The following is a 26616-nucleotide window of genomic DNA, read 5'->3' on the forward strand; positions in this document are numbered from 1 at the left end:
ATAAAATTATTAATTTGTATTAAATGTAGGCATATAAAATAATTTTACACAAATAATATATATTTATTAAATAAAAAATTATCATAACTATTTATATTTATATATTAAGAAAATATTTGATTTTAACATAGTCATGAATACTATATCTAGTATTTTGATTGTGAAAGTATTTTATTTATAGTTTCGGTTTAAATTAATTTCCTCTTATTCGTTGGTAAATATTTGTGTATATTTTGATTGGAGATGGCATAGGCAAAGCCAGTATGTTTTGGGATATTAATACGAGGTTTTGAGCTCACACACTCTAGCTGGCCAACCATGATTAACCCGTCAAAAATATATAGGGTGGTCTGGCTTCCGAGTCAGAAATAAAATGTTAAAAGATGAGGAAATGCATGAGACGAATAATAGAGAGATATATATCCAAATGATCTAGATAAGAATGGTAAAACGGGTTGGCCCACCGTGTATGTCGATTTTTCCCTCATCTTTTCATGGATCGAGTCAAGATTTTAGACCCACACCCTCTACTATTTATTGTCGTGCCCCAATCTTATGTTTTTGTGGGATGAGGCAAGGTTTTGTCCCCGCATCCTCTACTATGTTTGTTCCAATTCATCCTGATTTTTCCACATTTTCACAAATAAGCCTAAACATAACGAACATGTATATTTGCCACCCCTAATTTCATATGTTTCTTTTGTTTGTCACTCTATTTAATTTTTATTTCTTAATCTTATCACAAGTGTGGGGGTGTTATCATCATGACTTTGTTCACTCATTCTCTTGTCTAATAATAATAATAATAATAATAATAATAATAATAATAATAATAATAATAATAATAATAATAATAATAATAATAATAATAAATTGTTTAGCTAATAGGCCCGCCCAACTTCTTTGTCTGCAAATAAATAATAGAATTGAAATTTTAGACTTAAACATTTGAATGGGCTCATTTCTCCATCATTATTGGCTCTTTTCACACTCTCTTACATATTTCCTTCTTCTCATTTTCTCTTTGTGAAATTACAACCAATCACGCTCTAACATAGTCATCATTATTATATTTCTTGCAAGTACATAGGCTAGTTTTAAAATATGGTTACAAATAAATAAAATTGTTAATTTGTATTAGATGTTGACATATAAAATTAGTTAACACCAACAAAGCATGTTTATTAAATTGTAAAATATAAATTAATATAACGCAATTTATATTTATATATAAAGAAAATATTTGATTTCAACATAGTCATAGATATTATATCTAGTAATATGACTGTGAGAATTTTTTATTTTTTTTTTAAATTTCAGACTTAACTTTGGGTTACCATATTTTTTCCTCTTTGTATGTATATATTTGAGTATGAGTTGACTAGAGGTGGAAAAATTGATATGTTTTTGGTAGACTGAGACTAGATTTTGAACTCACACTCTCTAGTTGACCAGTCATGCTTAGTCCGTTAAAAGGAAAGGGGGAGCTTCGAGTCAGAAATAAAGTATAAAAGAAGAGGAAATATGTGAGACAATCACTACAACAAAAAGTACCCTGCATAACGCCACCGAATTCTATTTCACCTTGGCCAAAAGATCTACCATGATAGAATCTATTCAATTAGGCGCTTTTCTTTTATTTTCATTTTTAAGCCCACTTTTCACCACAGTTGGAACTTCTATCCGTGGTGAAAAGTGACGTCTGGTCATGAGTTTGAATCTTGTTGTTGTTGTTCTATTGCTGCAATTTTTATATTTTATTAAAAGACATACAACAATAGTTGTTTAATACAAATGTTGTTATATGTTGCGCATTGTTATGAGTTTGGATCTAGTTGTTGTTCTATTGCTGCATTATTTATATTTTAGTAAAAAACATACAACAATAGTTATTTAATACAATTGTTGTTATATGTAGCGCACTTATTGAGTTTCTTCACTGTCTTTAAACAAATCTTGTTACGTCCATTTAGTGATAATCAATGCGCAAGACACTACTATTAGCGATTCGCATGAAACCTAAAATTTAGACGAACTTTCAACTTAGACGAACTTCATCTTCTACCTCCAAATGTCATATTTCATTTACGACACTCTATTTCTCCACTAAACCAAACTCGAACATATCATTTCTTTCATAAATAAAACTCGAAAACATCATTTCTTTCATAAACAAAACTCGAAAACATCATCTCTTTCATTAACAAATTTCATAACTCCGTCATCTCTTCTCCAACTTGAACGAGACAAGGAAAGTATGGATTCGAGTTAGCAATGTTTGTTATTGTTGTTCTTTTTTTTTGTTATTGTTGTTCTTGTTATTATTATTATTGTTGTTCTTATTATCGTTTTGTTGTTGTTCTTGTTGTTGTTGTTCTTGTTCTTGTTGTTCTTCTTCTTCTTCTTTTTCTTCTTCTTGTTTGTTATTATTGTTGTTGTTATTGTTCTTCTTCTTCTTCTTTTTGTTTTTTTGTTCTTGTTGTTGTTCTTGTTATTCTTCCTGTTGTTGTTGCTGTTGTTCTAATGTTACTTTTTTTTTCTAATTTTATTAAAAGACTTACAACAATAGTTGTTTAATATAATCGTGGTTGTATGTAGCATGCTATCATGTTTACTATCACGAGTAATAGACCATGATTGTAAATAATTCACTTACAACCACACCCTACCTAACAATAGTTGTTCAACCGTTATTATAGGTCTTTTGCGACCGTTGTTATATGTGTTTTTCGTAGTAGTGAAGTAATAAGGCCACACATATCCAAATGGCATAACCCCATTTCTAAATGATCCAGATCTATTGGCAAAACAAGTTCGACCTACTATACATGCTCGTTTTCTCGTATTTTTTTGCAGGTCGAGCCAAAGTTGTAAGTTTGCACCCTCTACTATATTTTTTCTTATTTTTCTATGGGACAAGACAAGTTTTTAAACCCACATCCTCTACATTGTCCCCTTAGCCCTACCCCATTTTATTACAAGCTTTTGCAAGGCGGTCCTAAACGAGACGGGCATGCCTGTTTGCCACCCCTAGATCCAAATGTGTCTCTTGTTCAATTTTTCAGTTATTATTTTCTAATCTTATCATGCGTGTTAGGGGCGTTGTCATCGTGACTTTGTTCACTCCTCATCTTATCTCATAATAATAATAAGAATGAGAATAATAATAATAAAATAAAATTTTGTTTCGAGAGTAGGCTCACTAACTCTTATGTTTGTCTATAAACAATGCAGTTGGAATTTTAAACTTAAACACTTGAATTGACCCTTTTTGCTGCCACTATTGAACAACCTAAAATAAATGAGGTCTAAGTTGGATGGACCGCACGCAACTTAATTTTTCATCCATAATATTGACTAAAATCAAAATATAAAAACAAATGTAGCATTTTATTCAACTTTTTTTGTTTTGTTTTGAGCTATTATATGAATAATTGCATTAATTTTGCAATACTTTTTAAGGGTGTGATTAGTTTAAGAGAAATAAGGAATAAATAGTTAAGTGACATAGAATTAAGGAAAAGAGATGGATTTCTCTCTTGATTTATTTAGGAGAGAAATAAATAAGAGAGCTTGAATTTCTCTTGATTGATTTAGGAGAAAAAGAGTGAGACCTGACATTTTCACAATTTCTTCAGAAGATAAAAAGAAAGAGATGAGAAATGTGATTTTGTTAAGAAGTCTTACATTGTCAATAAATCACAATCGTTAATTTGTTAAAAGTATTTGACTTATTTCAATTTCTATTAAAATAATTCATTTGAATGGTTATGATGCACTGATGGTGTAAAATTTTTTACACTCACAATGCATACTAATTAATCTCTATTTTTTTGCTCTATTTATTTTATTTTTCTCTTATATCAAACAATACTTCAAATTTTATTTATTTATCACATTTTTCTCTTTTTTCACGCCGTCTCTTACATATTTCTCCATGAATTTAATGGAGATTCATTAACAGTATAAAATAATATTATATTGTCATCCAATAAAAATATATCATTCTGTCGTATCATATAAGTAATTTAAAAATTTTAATCTATGTAAAATATACAATGGTTCTTTAGCTTAAAGTGGAAAACTAATTTATCATGTCAATGTATAATCTATTTTCTCTTTCTCCATCCTCATTTTCTCTTGCAATCCCACTATAAATCTTTAAAAAACTTTTGATTCATTCATTTAATCACCTCATTTATTAAAATTAACTTTTAATTCTTTCATTTTTAAAATTGAACTTTTAGTCAACTTGTTTTACAAACTTTAAAAGTTTTTTTATCTCCATTTTTCTAAAGTATAACATCTTTATTAATAATGCGACATTGGTATATCACAACCCTACAAAATTTCATTTTAATCGAGATCATTCAAGTCTAAATGCATTGTTTTTAATTTACATTTTTCAAAGAAACTTCGAGATCACACAATAGTTAACTCAAAAAAAAATCATAAAAAGTACAATTTTAAAATTATTTTATTATAATTTATATAAAAAATACATATAATTAAATTTAAAAAATACAGTCAACACGTATATTGCACTTTTTTTCTTTTCAAAAAATATTAATGTATTTACTTTTTTAACCCCATAGAAATCCAAAACATTGCGCAACAACAACCAAAGTTACCCCTCTATAAATACAACCAACCGAACCCCATTTAATCCCATACCAAGATTAAGACACTTCTTCCTCTTCTCATTTCAGTCCCCACAACACAAACATCATCAAAACGGAGCAAAACAAGAGAAAAATGCGCTTGTCTTACGTTTGGGAAGGAGAACAGAAGGAACTAGGAAGACAACAAGCACCTGGCTCTTGTCCTTTCTGTGGAGGCAAAGTTGAAGCCATGGATGTTGAGGTTCAAACCAAGCTCTGTTTCTTACCCATGTGCTTTCAAATCAAGAGAAAATATTCCTGTACTCTTTGTTCTAGACGGTTAGAAATTTTGTATGAGAATGCTTAGTTTGTTCTTATTGATTAATGTTGTTTAGGATTATGTTGATGTTTGTTATTATGGGTAAAACATGTACAATGTGGTTAACTTGTACCTTAAAATTGGTCCCATTTTTAGTACTTTTGAATCAAATCAAAGGTTGTGTGGAACTGTAGATCCAGAAAAAGATTATTGATATTTGATTTGCATTTTGATGTTGGAAGTTGAAGGCTTGAAATCAGTACTGTCTTTTTTCTTGTCTTTTTGGGATAAAACAATTTGGTGAAAGTGACTTGTGATAAATGTGGATCATTTGAGATTCAACTTTTCTCTCTTTTTTTTTATAATATTTTTTATTATTAAATTTTTTTTTTTTGAAAGAAAAATTAAGCTTTATATTTAAGAAATTGATTTTTTTTTTTTTTTAAATTAGTGACCTTCTATATACATAGTTTAATTATAAAAATTTATGGTTTTTATAATAAAAAAATTGAAAGTTCCTTTAATTGACTAATAGGTTAAGCTTCTAGTTCTACTCCATCTATTCCTTTTTAAAAGTCGTTTTTTTGATAAAAAGAATTTTAATTGATGTTTTTAAAATTAAAATATTTATTTTGAAAGAAAAAATAAATTGATAAATAGTTAAGGATAATTAAATAAGAGTTAAATATGTTTTTAGTCCCTATAAAATTATCCAAAATTTGAATAAATAAAATATAATAAATTTAAATACGCGTCAATCTGATTATATGTACAACGGCTAATTAAACTGTCTTGATATAAATCTTTAATTATTTATTAAATTGAATGAAAAAAATTAAATAAATTTTTAAGTAGTTAAAAATAGTATAGATAAGAAACAAAAAGAAAATATTAACTTTCTTGACACGCATTAAAGTCAAAAAAATACATTTAAAAAAAATCGAAAAATAAGATATATTATATAATCAACTACTATTATTTATTAAATATAATGGTGTAATAAATATTTGCCAGACTTTAATAACTTTTATGCACCAAATTAGTTCACTTATTCTATAAGTAATTAATCAACTTTTAGAAAAGACATGAATTTGGTCAAAATTTTAAATCAAATACTTTTTTTTTTAATTTTTGTGTTTATCTTTTATTTTATAAGAGTTTTAAGTTTAGAGCATCTAGTGTGATGAAATATCCTAATTATGTTATAAAAGGAAAATCTTAAACCTCTAGTAGATTTGCGCCCCAAGTTTCAAAACATTTTAGAAGTAAAAGTTGTTAATAGAAACTGTTGGTGAATAAATAATCATAATTGTACTCTTTTTAAAACTTTTATGACTCTTTTTGGGAGCTTTCGTGAGCTTTGAAGATTTAATCCACCCAAAATTTTCATATAGAAAACAATAAAACAAATAAACTATGCAACCATACACTTAGTTAAAACAAAACTCAGTAGGACCTTATCACGATGTTTTTTCCTAGATATGTGACCATGTCATTTTCCATTACATAAATCAGAGAACAATGAGCAAAGGTTGAGTAAAAAAGTGTCGTGTTTGTGTTGTTGTAAATAGTAGCCACGAGCACAAGAATTTCCATCTTATAACAACCAAATCGAATCCTGTTGTTGTTTTACCACAACCAGGTTGATGCCAACTATAACGTCCAACAACCGAAAGCAACATGTGAAAGTGAAAGAAACTTTGTTACTCTTTTTTATATATTTTAATTTTGAAGGATCTCATCAAGGTAGTAACTATATTAGAATAAGTTAAAAGCAAGTGGAACTTGACGATTAAGTTATAAATATAGTGTTGTGTGTTTTTAGCTCTATGAATAAAAAACGACATTTTTTTTTTAGTATTGTTGTGGATAACAAACTAACAAATACAAATTGGTATTAGAGTCTGGTTTCGAAAAAATGACCGACTTACTTCTATCGAAAAGAATCCTACATGGTCATGGGTAAGCGTTCCGCATGTGGGTAAAGTGTATCTCGTTGAAAGAGTTTTAACAGCAGTTCAAGTGTATGTGAAAGAAAGAACTTCTACTTGAGGGGAAGCATTATGGACTCACACTTGAGGGGAAGTGTTGGGAATATAACAAGTGTTTCCACATTGGATAGAAATGTGGTGACTTGAACATTTATAAGTGAGAGAACCCACTCACCTATCACCTTAAGGTTTTAGGTGGGTAAGTGGTGTGTCTCACACAAAAGGTGTGTAGGTCAAAGGAAAGACCCACAAAAATAAGAATGTTTTTCGTTCGACCCTCCCCTGATTATTGTGCTAACAAAAATATGTGTAAGTATACAAAATCAGAATGTGCATAGACATTGGACTATGATCAATTTTATGATTTATCTAGTGTTAGTGATATTGTATGGTGTCATTACACGAGTGGTCATGGTTAAATTTTAGGGTGTTCGTAAATAACATGAGGATGAGCAATGGTTCATTAAGATTACTTTATGTCTAAATTGTCATTAGCATATTACACTTCAAGTAAAACTTGATGTGTTTACCACTATAGCCCTGCTCATTTATGTCTAAAGTGATTAAGTAAATAATGTATAGTCACAACCACTGTTAGGGATAATTTATGCGAAGGCATTATCAAAATCTTGACTCCTCAATCTTTCGGAGATTTTTTTATCTCAACCTACTATTCTTGACATTAAAAAAGATGCAACTCTAGAAATGAGGATGATGGTGCTGGTATCGATGAAGACACCTTTAATAGTGACTCTTCTACTCCATCTTTTTGTCTCTCTTTGATATTTTTATTGGCTTGTTGTTGATTTGCGGATTGATTTGTTTGTTTGAACCTATTGATCCTCTTCGTTTGTTGATTTGTTCGGTTGGAATTTTGTTGTCACTGAATTCTTTTCCCTTGGATCTTTTGAGGGAAATACGGGGAGAAGGACTCACATTTCTAATGACTCACTTCTGATCTGTATTATGTTAAATGTTAGCTTATCCGTGGAGCATTTTATCTACCGAGTTATATTGTTTTAGAAGAGGTGTTTAAATTTCTGTTTTGCCTAAAAAAGTCAAAGGGGGACTTTGATATTACAATTTAATATTTTTGTAGACACCATGTTTATCAAGATGCCTCAAATGTTGTTGAGACAACCTGCCTCGATTTTCCTCTAGCGTACTTTTTTGAAAGATTTATTTTCGATCGTTTAAATCTTGATTTATTTTAGAAGATTTAATTCAAAAAGATTTATTTTGCTCCATATTATGCTAATTTCTTTTGGAAAGATTTAATTGAATTTGCATTCAATAAAAGATTTAATTGGATTTGCTCTCAATAAAAGATTTGGTTTATTAAAGATTTGATTTGGTTCAAATTTATATTAGCAAAAAATTATTAAACCAAATCAGCTGAAAATATTTAAATTGGATTTGTTTTAGTTAAAAGATTGAGTTTCGCTGAAGATTGGATTTGGTATATTTTTATGAATGGGATTTTTACATGAATCAAGACACTTATATAAAGAGATCATACTCCTTATTTGAAAACACACTTGAAGAGATAATTCATTAGCAATATAAGTTTTTGAGTTGAGTCTTATGTATTGTATTTTGTAAAAACTCTATCATTGTCAGTCGTTTCTATTTACAAGAGAGATAGAGTTTTTGATCTGTATTTACGAAATGTCTCACATCCTAAACAATTGATTTTTAACAACACGTGAAAGAGTGTTTGGGCGAAAGTGAGGGATCTCATACTCAGGGGGACCTGATGTGAAATTCACAAGTAATATTTGGAAAAGTACATTGAACTGAAAGAGTTCAGATGAGTCCGTCGAATACTATTGACTACTTGAATAAATGGATTTCCTTTTCTTTGGGTTACATCCCTTTAAACATAGGTGACGTTGCACCAAATTGGATTACTAATTCTTTGTGTTATTTATTTGTTATTTGTTTAAATTGTTCATTGCTTAATTCAGATCATCTTGTCTTTCACATTGTTACAACATTGTATGGGACTTCTTGTTTCTGACCAGATAAAATTTTAATAATCCTTTGTAATCTTCAAATGGAAGGTGATCTTCAGTGTCGTACCTCCCATCTTCAGCTTCACAACATAAATGTATATGGGGGCGAGGAATGGTGAACACATCCTTGATTCATCTCTTTCTTAGGTTTTCCCCAAATCCATATAAGTTGCCTCCAATGTAGGGGTTCCTTTCCTTTTATAACTATCCTCTTTGTTCCTTGTGCCAACCTATTTTTATCCATTTATTCTTGGCCCAAGAATAAGGCATATTCCCTTTTTGAGGTTGTATTAGGATAATACGTCTATACATGCTTCAAATCTTCAACTTTCCATCTTTGATAGCTCTTTGGACCTTACGAGTGCATGAACTTCACCCAAGGGGATGATACCTTCCTTACCATAAATAAAGGTATCCTTGAAGTGCCCAAAAGATATGGATAATGAACTTAATAAGAGTAAAACATTATCCTCATCCTCAATAAGTCATCAATAATCTTGTAAAATTATGCCAATATCTCTATAATAAATTTGTCCCCTACCATTTGAAATGAGTTGAGTTGTTATTTCATACATAATCCGTGAGCTAAGGACTTGGTAATATACAACGACTCATACTTAACCCACATCTCCACACTGGTTTTTTCCCCTAGAGATTCTATTTAAATTTTATCTCTAATACATAAGATAATGACACTCTTGGCCTTATAAACCATCCCAATCATCTCTTTTTATGTTAGGTGTCCAGGCATCAATGTCTCGCCCTTCAAAACGTTTAAACACTTTTGTTGAGTTGATTTTGCTTGCATATTCACTTTCCAGAATACAAAATCATTGTCTCTAAAAAAAATGCTTCTATGTCTCATTTTGAACCGATCGTGTGTTCACTTGTAATCTTAACCCATTTTTCTTTGTGGGCGCCACTTATTGTGAAATTGAATTGCAAATATGAGTCACACCAATAATATTATTGTGTGAGGCAAAGAACAATGAAAACCAAAATAAATAACATTAAAAAAAATTAATCGACTAAACAATGTACACAAATTCATATGAGCAAGAATAAAATAAAATAAGAGAACATACAAAATTTGTTTATCCACTTCAATCAAATCAATCTACTTTAGGGAGAAAACACTTTCTAATTCATTACACTTCAAGAGTTGTTACAAGAGATTATAAGATGAGTTACAAGAAAATAGTCTTCCATGTTAACAAAAACATGTCCTATTTTCTACCCAAGTGTTTCCTGATTTCTCCTTCTCTCAATATGTGAATCACATAAATCTAAGGTGTTTATAAGTGTTTTCCTATTCCCTTAGATATTTCTAAAAGTCTTATAATTTTTAGAACAATCAAATCCTAAAAGTTCCCACCCTTACTTCTTTAACTTTCTCTCACTAGGATTTGACCTCTTTCCCAATTCTACAAAGTGATATAGAACCGAGTATAAAAAGGCTTGAAACCCTAATGGACCATACTTTCAGAATTGACTAACAACCCGAGTTGAGCTCCCCAGAATCGACGCAATATCACCAATTCTCCATTCCGAGCCTCCATCGAGCCCCTAACCCAAAATCATCGTTGGACAACCTCCTCTGCCCAATTTACGCCCACCTCTAGCCACCACTGTCGTCAGACCACAACTCCGCCATGACAGTGCCAAAAAAAAGATTTTTTTTGTATCACTTAAAATCTTTGAGGCATACTTCCACACCTCTCTATAAATAGCACATGTATTATTTATTTATGTAGTAAAAAAAAAGAGTAGCTCAAAATTGGATAATTTAACCTACCACCCCCAAATTATACTGACACCCCTATTTTTCATTAATTTATAAATGCCCTTGTTGGAATGAGAACAATTTTTTCCAAACGAAATTTTGGCACAATATTGAAATTTTCGGTAAGTTGCAATTAGTTCTGGAATTTTAAATTTTGTGGTAAAATTCTATAAATTTTGAAATTTCTGATAAAATCCTAAAATTTTTGAAATTGCTAGTAAAATCTCTCAGAAATTTCGAAATTTTCGATAAAATCTACTAAAATTTTCAAAATTTATGGTAAAATCTCCCAAAAATGTTAAAATTTTCGATAAAATCTATTGAAAATTTCAAAATTTTTGAAAGTCTCTTGGAAATTTTAAAATTTATGATAAAAATTTCACTTTTTAAAAATGTTTTCAATATTGCTTGAAATTTGTGGTATCATATAGGAGATTTTATATTTTTCAGTGAAAACTTTGAACAAGTTTTTTTTTCTTTTTTTGATTTTTTCATAATATTTTAAGGGCTGCCAGATATAAATGTGGGGAGTGTGGGGTGACAATATAATAGTAATACATGGCGGTGCATACAGTAACAGTCGCTCTTTTTCATTTTATCGGCCCCTCCTAGAAAAGCCCATATATAAATGTCAAAAACGTAATTAAGGCTGAAGTCTAGGGTTGATTTGTTAAGAGCACATGTCTGAAAGAAACCCTAAATAAACCCTAACCAGTTAACAGCAACGATTCAGAGTGGTTAGGTTGAAGAATCCTTTTCGCATGCCTGCAAATCCATCAGGTATCAAAGGAATTTCAACCCTCTTCTCTTTCACTCCTCGCCAAGTTCTGTTAAGCAACCGAACCATGAAGCACGACGCCGACAACAGAACCGTGAACTCGGAACAGAAGGCGAAGCTGCTTCTTCATCAATCCATTGCTCTTTACTTGGAGCACTCTGGATTCTCCAAAACGCTGAAAAAGTTTCTCTCGGAAGCGAAAATCGAGGTTGGTAACTTATCATGTGTTTATAAGCTGTTTTAAACTTATTTCCACGAGTTTACGAAAAACCGAATGAAAACAGCTTATAGCTTTTATGAATTTGATTTAGTTTTATCTATTGTTATTGAAATACCTTATACATAAACACATACCTGATTAAGGGACTGTTTGGATTAACAGCTTATTTAGAGCTTATAGCACAAGTGCTTTTTAAAATAAGCACTTATAAAAAAAGCTTGCAAATGAATCTAAATTATGTTTATACGTGCTATAAATCGTCTTCACAAGTAATCTTTGAGAACTTGTAAACATAAGCTCAAAGAAGTTTATAAATAATGCTATAAGCCGTGTGCTTCCAAACTGTATCACAAAACTTATGCCATAAGATAAGCTCAAATAAGCCAATTCAAACAGGCTCTAACACTTATACTGTTAATGCTTATTTGAGCTATAAGTTTGTTGGCTTTAGTTTTTATCGGGCTTCGCTAGCCAAAAAGTCCTTATAGGATTGTTGATGATTACGGGCAAGTCGGATTTTATGACGGAATTTCTAAATATAATGAAATGCATAAGCTAATTTCAGAGTTATGCAAGAAATTATAATTTAATAACTCATTTGGGGCTGTTAGGAAGTTTTATGTAAACTGATTTTATTACAAAATATGTGTTGTTGTGACTTGGTTTAGATTGATTTGTATTATGAGAGCTTATCAATTAAAGCGTGTTTTTGATTGTTCATTTATGACAAAACTTTGTTAAGCTCGTCAGTGTTTACACATTTAAGAAGAATATAGATTTAATTGAGGTTTTCTTAACAATTAGCGCAGAGGCTATTTTCACCTTATATGAGAAGCTATTGTTTATAAAATGTACAGTTATTGCAATTAGACCAGAATTCCTCTGTATTCCATATTTGTGTTTTCTTTCTCACCGTTCAATGACAGATTTTGCTGGATTTTCCTGCTGTTTTTCATTGTTGCTTCTGCTTGTAATGCAGAAAGATAATACAGAGGGTTCAACAGTTGATCTAGAAGAATTGTGCCGTAAATATTTAGAAACAAGGTAAGGCCAACAGCTCTAACTTTGCTAGTAAACACTGCTGAAATCTGTATACTGTACACTGACCAGTTGTTTGCCACAAGTTTAAAACTATTCCTAGTTTTCTGTGTAAACTTTACTTGATGTATAGTCTATTGGGCGGGAATGGTTACCGATGTTTGGCTTTTACCAAACTGACCCCCTCGTTTAAACCCACACAGAACTGAAAAAGAAAAATAAAAAAATGTGAATCCGAGACCTGGTTTCACCCGCCCATGTGTCATTTTTTCGGTTTGGATTTTGCATTTTGGGGCGGGTTGCAGTTGTCTGTCCACCCCACGTATCAAGAATATCAATGATTACTTAGAAAGTTGGACACTAGTCGTAATTGTTAGTAGCATACTATAGCAGAGAAGAGCTGCATCTGGCTGCTATAAGATATTCATAATTTTGCAATTTTCACTGGTGGTAGTTGCTCCACAAACTGTCTATGGCGGCTGGCACGTGAGCCACTGCACCATTTCCGATATGGCTTCTATTTTACAACACTATAGTCTACAGTGTAAATTATTTATCCATGACTTGTTATCTAAAGATTGAGAACGAATGAGACTCATGATTGGAAGTTGCAATCTCATTTTTCTAATTGCTGCTGCCAGTTAGTTATATAATTTTTGCCTATTTTTTATGTTAATTGAGCTTTTTGTTCTTTGTTCTTCTCGTTTCAGTAGCAAGGATGCTAAGACAGCAATCAATGATCAAAAGGAGCAAGGTATGCCTATAAATCCTTGAAATAGTGAATTCTTTTTTCCTTTCTCATAGTCAGATTTTCTTCTCATCTCATTTTGTTGCTACTGGAGTCGTGGAAGTTAAGTCTTAATGGCGGATTTCCAATTACCTGCTAGTTGTAGGTTTGGACTCCAAAAATGAAGTGGAGAAGTCTAAGGGAAAGAAGAAAAAGAAAAGCAACTTAGTTTCTGAATCTGTTCTTAATAATGTGGAAGATAACCAATTGGAGTCACCGACTGTGGTTACAGAAAATGGTACTGAAACAGAGAAGAAGTCCAAACATAAAAAGAAAAAGAAAGATAAGTCAAAAAGTAAAGGGGATGAAAAAGAACAGATTGAAGATCTCGGTGCAAATGTTTCAGAAAAAGAGGATCTCAAAGCATCAACTGAAGAAGCAACACCTGAGAAGAAAGATTCTAAGAAAAGAAAAAGACCAAATTCTAAAGAAAATGGTGAACAAGAGACTGAAATAAAGGAAGATGAAGAAACCAAGCGCAGAAAAATAGAAGATTTGAAAGAACCTCAGGGAGGAAACCAATCAGCGAAAACAGATGAGCACTATGAGAATGGGGCAGAGAAATCTTCTGAGCAAAAGTCTCAGAAGAAAAAGAACAAGGAGTCAACTGAGGTATGCCATAACTAGTATTAGTTCTTTCTGAATGCAGTATATACTATGCTTCCTGGCCTATAGATACTGCACTTTGAAATAGTCAGTGAGCTTTTTTTTCTCCATTTAAGTTGGAATATACATTTCATTTTCCCATCCTTATTCTAAAGGAAAAAATGTTTTGAATCGTCTAAAACTTACATAATGTTTCCGATTAGTCTGTTTGTTGGCGTCCCTTTAAATCAAATAGCGGACTGTTACAAAGTGCTATATGTTTGTCTTGATGCGTATATTTAGGACTCGAATTTCACTGCTGAAGCTAATATTTATGTTGGAATTTTTGTCTGACCAATGAAATTGCAGAAAAAACCAGCTAAGGCGGCATTTCAACGAGTACAAGTTGACAAGATAGACTTTGTCGATGAGAGGCTTCAGGATAACTCTTATTGGGCAAAGGTGTGATAAATTGATATGCTTTCCATGCAATTGTTTTTTTTTGTGGTTTTTGTCCCAGTTGCATTATCTAAGAAATGTGTATGTGTCTATCTGTCTGCAGGGTGGTGCTGAGAGTGGATATGGTGCAAAAGCAGAAGAAATTCTTGGCCAAGTCAGAGGAAGGTCAGTTATTGAGTAGTTTTAAATTCCAATATCTGCAGTTGTATTTCATGCACAAAAATTGTCAATATTTATTTGCTGTATTTTTTTGTTACTCGGCTAATGGATATAATTGTTTAAAGTTTGTGCAGTTTCTTCAATATACATCTTTATCACTGTCTTATTTTACTTTTTGATGACATCAAATATCTCTTAACAGGGATTTTCGTCATGAGAAGACCAAGAAGAAACGTGGGACCTATAGAGGAGGAGTTATTGATTTACATTCCCACTCAGTTAAGTTTAATTATTCAGATGACGAGTGACTGGAAAGCATATTGGTTTAATTTCATTATTGTTGTCAAGAAATTGTTTTCATATTTGCTACTGGAGCACCATGCTAAAGCCGGTGTTGTCATCAAAATTTTGCTAAATTATGGTTCATTTAAACAATATTGTTCGTTTGAACAATACTATTTCTACAGTTATACGAATTTTTGTGTGCTGCTAAATGGACCTAGTGTTGCATCTAGTATAACTAAGTGATTGGATTCTGGGGTGGGATCTTCCGGTTTAATTTAATTGATTCTGGTTTTTTTTGTTTGTTTAACACTCCATTTTTTAAAATTGAATAAAGAATTTCGATAAGTACTGATTATCAGACCCAACCCGCATAACTTTTGTTCAGTAATTGAGTTTGAACTTCTGAACACATAAACTAGTTGGCTCGAACTTGAAATTTTTGAAGTCTTTCTTTTTTTAAAATTATTTTAAATGAAATAAAATTAATAATGATTACAAACTACTATTTCACTTTAATTTTTTATTCACCACCAATACTACTATTAGACTAATATTAGATTAATAAATTTATATATTTTTAATATTAAGTGTTATTGCTATTTGTTTTTAACAATATTTTTAAAGAAAATGACTTGTTTTTGTGAATTTGTTACTATTATTAAATATACTCCATTCTTTTCTTTTTCTTATTTTTTCTTTTCAAATATATTCGATCATACTTTTTTTTAAATAATAATTAAAAGAATAATTAATTTTATAGAAAATGTGAAGTCAAGTTATTGAGAAAAAAAAAGGTATAATTGAATAATTTTAATATTAAACTATAAAAAAAGACACTTAAATAAAAGTAAAAAAACTCTTTTGAAAATGAATTTATTTGACATCATCCATTTTAATTGTATTATGTTGTGTTATAACTAGAATACAAAGTAAACCCAAATCAAAATGATCAAAGTCTAAGCCTAACCTATAGTCTGTCATAGACTTACCTAGGAGTGGCAAAATGGGCTCGGTTTGTTGGGTATGCCCATTTTGCTTGCCCTTTAGTATGGGGCGGGCCAAGGATTTATGCCGTCACCTTTTAATGTGTCCGCCTCGCCCCGTCCCGTTTTCTTTGTCGGCTTTTGCGGCCATGGTCATTTACATAATTTTTTGTGTTTTTAAGTTTAAAAGGTACAATGCCTATAGGTTTTCCTTGTCCCACCCTTACTTTTTTTGAGGGGTAGGCCTAAATTTTAGGCCCACATCCTCCACTATGACCGTCCCATCGCGTTTGTTTACGGGCTTTTGCGGTACGGGCATGCCCGTTTGCCACCCTTAGACTTACCTTTTTGAATGTCAGATTGATCTGTTAACTTACTTAAAAGTCTATTTTATTTAAATACATGTAAATAAGCAATTCAGTTAATGTTTATATGAACTAAAAAACTAAAAGACCACTTATAGTAAAAGTTTGTTTGCATCGACTTATCTGAATTTACATGATAGCATAAATTTTACGAGACTACTTTTTTAAGAAAACTTATGAAATTGTTCGTAAGGTGTTTTCAACCTATTCTCATAGTTCTTCAAGATAACTAAGATTATTTTTATATTTTATTTCAAGGGTTAAATATGTTATTGGACCTTATAAATATAGTAATTTTAATTTTAGTAAAAAAATTTTCTTTAAAGAATGGTCCTTTAAAAAAATTTTATCCATACTTTTAGTCCCTCCTGCTAACATCAGTTAGCAGAGCTGACGTGACACTGACACATGAAAATGCTAGCGTGACAAAGATGCTGACATTGATGCCGCGTGTCATTTTGTCCCAATTTTATATAATTTTGCGTTAAATATGTTAGGGGTCCCTCAAAATATGGCAACTTTCAATTTTAGTCCCTACAAAATTTTTCATCAAACAATGGTCCTCGTAATATTTTCCGTCCCTATTTTTGGTCCCTCCCGTTAAATTCCACTAACGGAGGCTTACGTGGCACGCCACGTGTTACGCCACGTCAATTAAAGTCAACACCAAAGAAAAAAGAATGAGATTGCGGGGGTTTTAAACCCCCATTAAATAACTTAAAAAACAATAAATTTTCAGCACTTACACTACAACAAATATGAGTTTAGACAATAACCAAAAAACGTTGCCAGAACTAGAATAACCGTTGCCTAAACGTTCAGATTTCAAATTGTTAAACGTGCATATTTTTCCTTTCACACTTTTGCATATAATATTTCATGTATTGTATAGATCCTTTAAGATCATGTATAGAAAAATTGTGTCACAATATTCTTTTTTTAAATCATATTATATATATTCATTACATAAAAAAAAAATCAACTATAAACCAATGTACATAAAATTTAACTCTATTTATAACTAAATATACATTCATAAATATTGTTAAACAACATCCCTAATGGGTAGTCTCATTCGTAAATTCCTGACAGCATTTTTTAAACTACTAAAACCAATATATATATATATATATATATATATATATATATATATATATATATATATATATATAAAACAATTTTGCTATTAACCTATAATTACCTAAAGTGCTCAACTCTAATCACATCAAGTCAGAAATACCACTAAATAATAAATATTTCAACAAGTGGATTCAATATTCAAAATATAATACAGTGACCCTTATACTCAAATGAAAACCAAATTCAATCAAGTGGATTCAATTGTCAAAATTAACAACGCTTGAAGACTTTGTTGCACAGCCCGTTGGATAAACCATTCTGCAAAATGAAAAAACTTCATTCATTTTCAACAAACTAAAACACAAATTAAACGGTAGCAAACAAAATCGAAACACAACCTTTTGATTTTTGGGATCTCTGTTTTAATTTTCAGCAATCCTTTGATGAAATGACGTTTTGATTTGGAATTCATCTCTCTTTTTTTCATAGATCTGGGTTTTCCAGAATTTTTCAGAGATATGAGTTTTCCAGAATTTTCCAGATATGGGTTTTGAACCATGAACAACAATTTCTTCTCCTCTTACTCCCTCACTCATCCTCAATCCTGATTCATTTTAGTCAAATCACCTCTAAATTAGGGATTTAAAATTTCTAATTTGAGATAACAATTAAGATATTGATTATTGATTTGTTAATTTTGAGATTCTAATAATAATATTTTACTTGATGCTAATGAAATTGGTAAAATAATGAAACTAAGATTAATGAGGAAGAAGCTGGCTGGGATTTGAGAGCGCCAACAACATTCTGAAAATATTTTTATTGGAATAATTTTTTAATTATTTTTTATCTTTTAATAAAATACTTTATTAATTAAAGTTAAAAAATCCCTCCTTTAAAAATCCAAATTAATAGCTTATTATTACAGTTTTGAATTTATTTTGAAATATAATTCCTGTGAAATATTTTTAATATGAATAAGAAATTAGTATAAATTAAATAAATCATATGGAGGATTAAATTTGCAATTAAGCCTTATTATTATTATTTATGAGAGAACTACTTTTAGAGGGGGTTTAAAACCCCCGCAATCTGTCTATTTTTTCTTTAATTCTACTTTGCTTGACGTGGCGAGACATGTGGCATGCTACATAAGCCTCCGTTAGAGCAATCTAACGGGAGGGACCAAAATTCGTGACGGAAAATTTTGTGAGGACCAGAATTCGACGGAATTTTTTATAAGGACTAAAAGTGAAAAGTGCAATATTTATAGGGACTAAAAACTTATTTAACCCTATAATTTTTTTATATAAATTTTATTTATAGCGACAGATATTTCGTCGCAAACATGAACATCATATGAAAATCCCGAAACCATAGCTAATTTGTAGCTAATCTGCATCTAATCCGTAGCTAACTCCTAGATAATTCAAACACATCATTCTTATGACCTAGACTTTGTATTTTTCATGATTTTTTGCAAGAAACTTTACCACATTATAAGGATCTCGCACAAAAAATTTAATTTTTTTGACTTGATATGAATTAAATATGAATTTTTACAAATCGATTTTCTTTAAAACGAAAACATTAGCATATGATTAAGTTTTAAGCTATTATTTTGCAGGGAGTTATATCATAAAACATAAAAAGGATCTACAAATTTTCATGACATTTCAAATAAGTCTCAATTTATTTTGATTTTTTTATCGAAATACATAAATTTGTTTTTTTTTTTCAAGTGACAAAATGAGAGATTTAATCCTATTGATTGTAAAACGGCTCACATACTTTAATTTTTTTCCACATTAGTGTATCAAATTATAAGGATCTCTCCAACAAAAATTGATTTTTTTTTGGCATGAGGCGAATTAAATATAAATCTTTTAAGCGTCAATTTTTCATGAAATAGAAATAACGCAACATTGGAATATGATTGAGTTTTGAGCTAATATTTTGCAAGGAATTAAATAATATATAAAATTATCTGCAAAGTTTCATGACATTTAGATTAAGTCTCGATTTATTTTAATTTTTCGATCGAAACACATACATGTGTTTTGATAAAATGTTAAAATAAATCGAGACTTATTAGAAATGCAATGAGACCTTGCAAATACTTTACATATGTTATGATATGACTCTCTGCAAAATAATAGCTTAAAACTCAATCATATGATAACTTTTTTCTTATTTCTGTTTTATAGAAAATTGACTCGTAAAAAATTATTTTAATTCATCTCAAATAAAAAAAATTAATTTTTTTGAGAGAGATCCTTCTAATGTGATAAATTCTCTTGCAAAAAATCATAAAAAAATGAAGTCTAGGTCATAAGAATGGTGTGTTTAAAATTGAAAATTTCTTTGGCCACCTCCCTATGGGGGTCACCCCCAGCGAAAATACCAAAATACCCCTGCTTCGGAAGTTCATTTCCGAAAGCGTTTTTTTTTGAAAAAATTGACTTATTTCGGAAGTTCATTTCCGAAAACATTATTTCGGAAGTGAACTTCCGAAATACTGCGATTTCTGCAGATTTATCAAAACACTCCCCCTCCCCCAATCATTTACCCTAAATCAAAACAAAAAGTGGCAAAGACGAAAATTTGTGCAAACAGAATTCCAAAGCTGCATCAAGGCTCCAATCAAACTGCTAAACAACATTCAAAAGCCCTCAATCCTAACACTTTGTAAGTTTTGAAATTTTTAGATCTATTATTGAAATGCATGTTATTTAGGGTTTTAATTGCATAAATGATATATGGTTAGGTTGTTAGTAGTATTTAGGTTGTTTAGAAGCATTTTGATTTGGTTTGAAGTTTGGTTTAGGGGTCTGCCTAGGGATGTCAACTTGCATCCGTTATTGGGGATCCCCGTAGGGATTCCCCGTTTGGGGCCCCAAAGACGGGGAATTTTCTCCCCACGAGGACGGGGATGGGGAACAAAGTCTCCCCGAAGGAACTTCGGAGACGGGGGTGGCGTAAATATCCCCCGCCCCGTGGAGTCCCCGCCCCGCCTAAAATAGCATAATGTCCTTAATTTATGTATAATTTTAAATTATTATGTAAGTTTATTTTTCATTTCATATAATTAATCTTATACACAAATTTAAAATATATATATGTATTGTTAGTAAAAGAGTGGGATCTAAACTATTATTTCAATATTTTTTTAGTTTGAAATTTTTGTGGTCATGACACTCAATATTATAGATTAAATATTGTTAAAGCAATATATTTATCATAAAGGAATAATTTTTAAATTTTTTGTGGTTAGTTTTTAAAGCTTTTACTATTAATTTGATTTAAAATAATAAATAAAAATCATGTTTATGGATCTCCCCCTGAACCTTGGGGATCCGTGGGGACCCGCGGGGATCCGCGGGGACGGGGATGGGGGAGAAAATTCCCCCGTAGCGGGGACCCGAAGCGGGGATGGGGAATAAATTCGAGGGCGGGGATTGTGATGGGAATGTATCCCCCGTCCCCGCCCCGCCCCATTGACATCCCTAGGTCTGCCATGGAAGTTGCAGAAAAGTGCATCGCAGGGGTGTTTCGGAAGTTCATTTCCGAAAACACCTCCCTCCCAGTTTTCGGAAATGAACTTCCGAATTGTATCAGAAGTTCAAATTTTTTTGTTTTTTATTTTGTCTCGCATATTAATCGATTTCAACTGTTTACAGGAACATGTCAGACAACCAACAAGCACGCAGGACTGCGTCTTCTAAAGAGGGCGCTAAGGGAAGAAAGGGTTCTTCAAAGAAGGAGGTGAAGGAGGTGAAGGAGGTGAAGGAGGTGAAGGAGAAGAAGAAGCTTTTGACTGGTTCTGCTTCTCGTCCCCTGGGAGTCCATGGCTCGGACGCGCAGGCTCAGCCTTCAGGCGTGATCAACGCTGATGGTTCTGATACTAAGTGGGATGAAGATTGGTATAATTATCTTCATTCGGAGGAGTTTGCTCGTCGAGAAGAATAACGTGTTTTTATTTTGTTTGATGTGTATTTTGTAACGCTCGTCGGACAGAATAACATGTTTTTGTTTTGTTTGACGTGTTTTGTTTTGTTTTGTTCGGATTTCGGATTGTATCGCACAATGTTTTTGTATTGGATTTATCATGTTAATAAAAATACGTACTACTGTAAGTAACAAATGACGGAGGAGGTGTAACCGGGGCCGGAACATATGACGGAGGAGGTGGATGTCCGGAGGAAGAAGAACCGGAGGTACGTCCACCGTGAGACAAAGGAGCCAATCATTGTAAGCTATAGTTTATCATTATCATCTGGGGACGTCATTTTTAAAAAATCAAGGTTAAAAATAATAAGATTTTTTTCCCAATTTTTTGTAATGACGTCCCCTGATGATAATGATAAATTATAGCTTACATTGATTGGCTCCTTTGTCTCGCGGTGGACGTACCTCCGGTTCTTCTTCCTCCGGACATCCACCTCCTCCGTCATATGTTCCGGCCCCGGTTACACCTCCTCCGTCATTTGTTACTTACAGTAGTACACCTTTTGAAATTTGGAAGCCTTTTTTTCTCCCCACCACTCTCTCATCCCCACTTACCCGTGTTCAACAATATGTAACTTTAATTTTATGTAATATTATCGTTGTAATATTCACCCGATTAAATAAAGCGAATTGTTGTTGTTTTTCATTTTATTCTGTCCAGACATATTTTCGGAGGTTCATTTCCGAATTCTCCAAGGGGGTGCGTTCGGAAATGAACTTCCGAAACACCACATTTTCTGAAAAGTAACTTTATTTCGGAGATGCATCTCCGAAATCAATATTTTATATTAAAAAAAACACGTTTTCGGAGATACATTTCCGAAAACACCTTTTTTAAGAAAAAAAGTACAGTTTCGGAAATGAACTTCCGAAACAAGGGGTATTGTGGTAAATTCACCAGGGGTGGGCAAGAAGGTTAGGAGGTGGGTGAAGAAAAATTCTTAAAATTAGCTACAAATTAGCTACGGTTTTTGAGTTTTTGTGTAATGTTCATGTTAGTGATGGATTTTGCGACGGAATATATATATATATCTCTATAAAAAGGGGACAAAATACAACTTGACATCCATGTCAGCATCTTTGCCATGTTGGCATCGCCACTTGTCAGTGCCATGTCACCTCTATTAACGGACGTTTGCTGGAGGGACCAAAAGTGTGGGTGAAATTTTAGAAGGATCATTCCTTGAAGGAAAATTTTAGAGGGACTAAAATTAATAATGACTATATTTATGAGGATCAACAACATATTTAAGCCTTAACTCAATGTACAATATAAAATATATTAATAATATTAAAGTTATTTATATTTATTTGAATGCGTTAGTATAATAGTCTTAAAAGGTTTTTTTTTTATGGTCAAGTTCTAGTCTGACCTAAACTTATATTGGCTAGGTCGTAAGCCCATGTTAATTGTTCTGACCTATTCCCACTCCTAGAGAGGATGAAAAGGGAGAAGAGATGGAAGATTTATTCTAATTATATATATTTGGCTCAAAAGAAAGGAGGAAAGGAGAAATGAGAGATTTTCATTAAAAATATGTTTGGTTCATAAAGAGTAAGGAGAAATTTTATTAATAATTTACATTTTTATCCTTAAGAATTTATATAAGTCATATGCTTTTTCAAAGGTGAAAAATTTGTAAATATTTTTTGATAATAAAATATGCTTAACTAATTAAACACAAATTTTAATGCTGAGTTTTAAAAAAAATCATAACTTACCACACATAACGTCGAAAAAATTGAGTACATTTGATTTAAATTATAACTTTGCAACACTAATTAAACTGTCAATTGATAAAAATGTTTATTTAAATTATGAAGAACCATCTAAATAAATAAATATATAAGTTTAATGCATTTTTTGGTCCCTTAACTTAATTTAGAGTTTTTCTTTATTTTCTTATTTAATAAACATAATGTATTGGTCTCTTAACAACAATTTTGTTAGTGCAATTAATCCCTTATGTTAAATGTTAAGGAAAAACGTTAATTTTAACATATGTGGCAGTTTACGTGGTATTGTGTTATATGACTAGTTTTTTGTTTTAATATTTTGAATTTAGTTGTTTTTGTGTTGAAATCTTTTGGCTATGTCGAAATCTTCAAGTGTCATTTTATTGTGTTTGAAAAAGTTGAAAAATGAAGAGGAGAACAAGAGAAGACAAAGAGAAACCCTAGTTCAAAGAACGCGAAATTTTCCAAAACGTGAAGAAGAAAAGAAGTCGAAGATGAAAGAGCTTGAATATTCTGTGGCTTCAGTTTTCTAAAGAACCAACAATAAAAGTACTTTTGAAGTACACCAAAAGCTTCAGCTTGTTCTAGTACATCATCTAGGGAGGAGAACTTCATTTTGTGCCAACTGTTTTGTTGAAATGTAAAATTGCTACATTATTTTGGTTGCTTAATTTGTTTTGAAAATGTTACATGCATCCATTAAGGTGAGTTTCTGAATTCTATGAGAGGAAAATAATTTCATACAATTAACGACAATTCTGCAAAAAGAAATAAATTAAGGTTTTTTTTTACTCACCTCCTATGGGGTCACCCTCAGCGAAAACTCCACTTTACCCCCGCTTCGGAAATGCATTTCCGAAATATTTTTTTGGGTTAATACCTATTTTGCCCCCTGCCATATAGGGCGGATTTGAAAAACCCCCCTGCGAAAAAAAAAGTTGCAGGAATCTCCTCAACATTTAAAAATAATTCTTCTTAAAACCCTCCCCATGCCACATCACAAAAAAAGCTGATCTGTCACGTTTTTTTCATTTTTTTTCCAGAACTTAAATGCCACATGTGTATTGGACAGGGTAGAAAGACAAAAAGGCCCTTCAGTGTTAACACATAAATGTCTTCTTCTTCCTTGGAAACCCTAAATCTATGTTACCTCCACCTTCTTCTCCATCGTTGTTTTTCTTTCACTGCTGCTAGTCCCGTCACCTCAAATCATCTTCATCCGCGCGGCCAATTCTTGTAATTCTTCTTCTTCATCTAATTCTTCATCCAATCCACATCCAATCCGCAAGAATGAGTTACCCAGTTTGTTCTTATTCGTGCAATTCTCCAAACAGCAGGGTTACTCCTAAATGCGACCATAACATGTCCATGAAGATGTTTGTTTCAAAATCTGCTGCAAATCCTGGACGAAAGTATTGGAGGTGTAAGTTTTGGGGGAGGGAAGATGATTGTAACATGTTTCATTGGGATGATGAGGTTTGTGGCGAAACTGTTGCAAATGTCATGGACAGAGAAGTTGTTTATGTGATGAGGAAAATGGAGAAAGATTTAGCAAAAAAGATGGAAGATTTGAAGAAACAGCTTGATGATTTAAGGAAGAAACTGAAGTTTTTTATTGCTGTAGTTTTTGCTATGTGTTTTTTCTTCATGATTCATGTAACACACATGTTGCAAAGTTAAATGTATTTTAAGTACAATTGTAATGTAGTATGTTGAAGTAATGTACTTCTCTTGTTATTGTTTGAAAGCAAACAGAGTGTCCTATTGTAATGTATCATGTTGAATTAATGAAGTTTTTGTTTGAAGGCATACACAGTTTTGGGATAATTTGTTGAATAAAATTGTTTGTAAAACATTACTTAAATGTTGAATCAATGAAAGCAAACACATTGTACTTAAAACTCCCATCAAACATTATACTAATTAAAACTTGTTTTGGAATCACATTACAAATAAAGTTGCAAAAAGGCACATTATGTGCTTACAAAATGCTAGATAAAGTTGCATAATCAGAGGTTCTTAAAGTTACAAAATAAGAGACAAATAAACTACTGAGTCATTCTTCTTGCAATGTCCTTCCATTTTTCTGAAGATTCATCAATCACCAATGGTGCATCTGAAGTTGAGCCAGGCCCACCAATTTTCCTTGAATTTGCCAAAATCTTAATCCTTTCACTAACCCTCTTCCTCTTAGGCTTGCTAACAGGTTCCTTTTTCTTAATTTTTTTTGTAACAGATGCATTACACGACCCTGACTGATCAGCTGCTATGGTTGTTGTTTCAGTTTGAACATGTGATGCATGAACTGGATTAACTGGTGCATCTTGAACATGTGATGCATGAACTGGATTAACTGCTGCAGCTTGAACAGGTGATGCAGGGGTTGGAGTCATTGCTGCAACTTGAACAGGTGATGCAGGGGTTGGTGTCACTGCTTCAACTTGAACAGGTGATGCAGGGGTTGGATTCACAACCTGTGATTGTTGTTCTTCAAAAGCCTGCATCATGTCATCAAGCATTGTCTCTAATTCAGGGTCTAATTCAGTGTCACATTCAGGTTCAACTCCAGCCTGTGCAGCAGATGTAGAAGCTTTGCTCCTTGGTGCCTTTCTCTGCATTAGTCACAAAAATACATAACAATAGTGGAATGAAATACAAGCCATAAACATATATAAGATCAACAATTATTGTTCAATGCTGTTACCTTTCTCTTCAGGGCATTGGTATCTTGTTCAGTGCTCTTACACTTCCTTGAGTTATGTCCAAATTTGTCACACTTGGTGCATCTATAGCTCACACCAATTCTCCTCAACCTTGATCCATTTTCATCTTGTTCTCTAATCCTTAACTTCTTAGGTCTGCCAGGACCCTTCTTATACTGAGGTGGTTCCATCTTGTCCTTCTACAATGGTTTCGCTCCCTCCCCTGTAAAACACGTGATTGTCTTGCACAAAGTTTCCTCCATGGTGAAAGATAACCGAAAAAACCCCATTTCTGCAAACACCCAGGTACCTAAACATTACTAATCGTGAAAAGTCATTAAAATCGGTTCGATGGAGAAGAAGATTTAACTTACCTTTTGACAATGTGGATGAATGCAACCCTATCAGCAACAACAACTTCCCAGGATGATGAACGAGAGAGCATAGAATGTGAAGATGAAGAATCAATTTTAGTTAGGGTTCAAAATGGGCAAAATAATGTGTTAACACTGAAGGGCATTTTTGTCTTTCTACCCTGTCCAATACACATGTGGCATTTAAGTTCTGAAAAAAAAATGAAAAAAACGTGACAGATCAGCTTTTTTTGTGATGTGGCATGGGGAGGGTTTTAAGAAGAATTATTTTTAAATGTTGAGGGGATTCCTGCAACTTTTTTTTTCGCAGGGGGGTTTTTCAAATCCGCCCTATATGGCAGGGGGCA

The 26616-nt window shown here is 32.0% G+C and overlaps 2 protein-coding genes across 5 annotated transcripts; both read left to right on the forward strand.

Moving 5' to 3' along the window:
* Positions 1-4666: 4666 nt before the first annotated feature.
* On the forward strand, positions 4667-5161 carry LOC131601266 (uncharacterized). Its single transcript, XM_058873041.1, has one exon. The coding sequence runs from the start codon at positions 4756-4758 to the stop codon at positions 4966-4968; it is 213 nt and encodes a 70-aa protein (XP_058729024.1). The 5' UTR covers positions 4667-4755; the 3' UTR covers positions 4969-5161.
* Positions 5162-11384: 6223 nt separating this feature from the next.
* On the forward strand, positions 11385-15229 carry LOC131628839 (uncharacterized). 4 transcript variants are annotated; one of them, XM_058899654.1, is made up of 7 exons: positions 11385-11695; positions 12687-12751; positions 13459-13499; positions 13633-14144; positions 14487-14579; positions 14680-14741; positions 14938-15229. In XM_058899654.1, the coding sequence occupies exons 1-7, from the start codon at positions 11471-11473 to the stop codon at positions 15041-15043; spliced, it is 1104 nt and encodes a 367-aa protein (XP_058755637.1). In that variant the 5' UTR covers positions 11385-11470; the 3' UTR covers positions 15044-15229. The 4 variants fall into 4 exon arrangements, with proteins under 4 accessions (XP_058755637.1, XP_058755649.1, XP_058755641.1 ...); XM_058899666.1 differs by having other exon boundaries at positions 13639-14144; XM_058899658.1 differs by having other exon boundaries at positions 11386-11695; positions 13456-13499; positions 13639-14144.
* Positions 15230-26616: the final 11387 nt, after the last annotated feature.

Source organism: Vicia villosa, linkage group LG1, assembly GCF_029867415.1.
Source record: "Vicia villosa cultivar HV-30 ecotype Madison, WI linkage group LG1, Vvil1.0, whole genome shotgun sequence".
Taxonomy (NCBI): Eukaryota; Viridiplantae; Streptophyta; class Magnoliopsida; order Fabales; family Fabaceae; genus Vicia; species Vicia villosa.

Coding starts and splice junctions, on each gene's coding strand:
- LOC131601266 (XM_058873041.1), top strand. CDS start 4,756: ATGCGCTTGTCTTACGTTTGGGAAGGAGAACAGAAGGAACTAGGAAGA.
- LOC131628839 (XM_058899650.1), top strand. CDS start 11,471: ATGCCTGCAAATCCATCAGGTATCAAAGGAATTTCAACCCTCTTCTCT. Junction 12,752..13,455: donor CGTAAATATTTAGAAACAAG/GTAAGGCCAACA, acceptor TTCTCGTTTCAG/TAGCAAGGATGCTAAGACAG. Junction 14,145..14,486: donor AGAACAAGGAGTCAACTGAG/GTATGCCATAAC, acceptor ATGAAATTGCAG/AAAAAACCAGCTAAGGCGGC.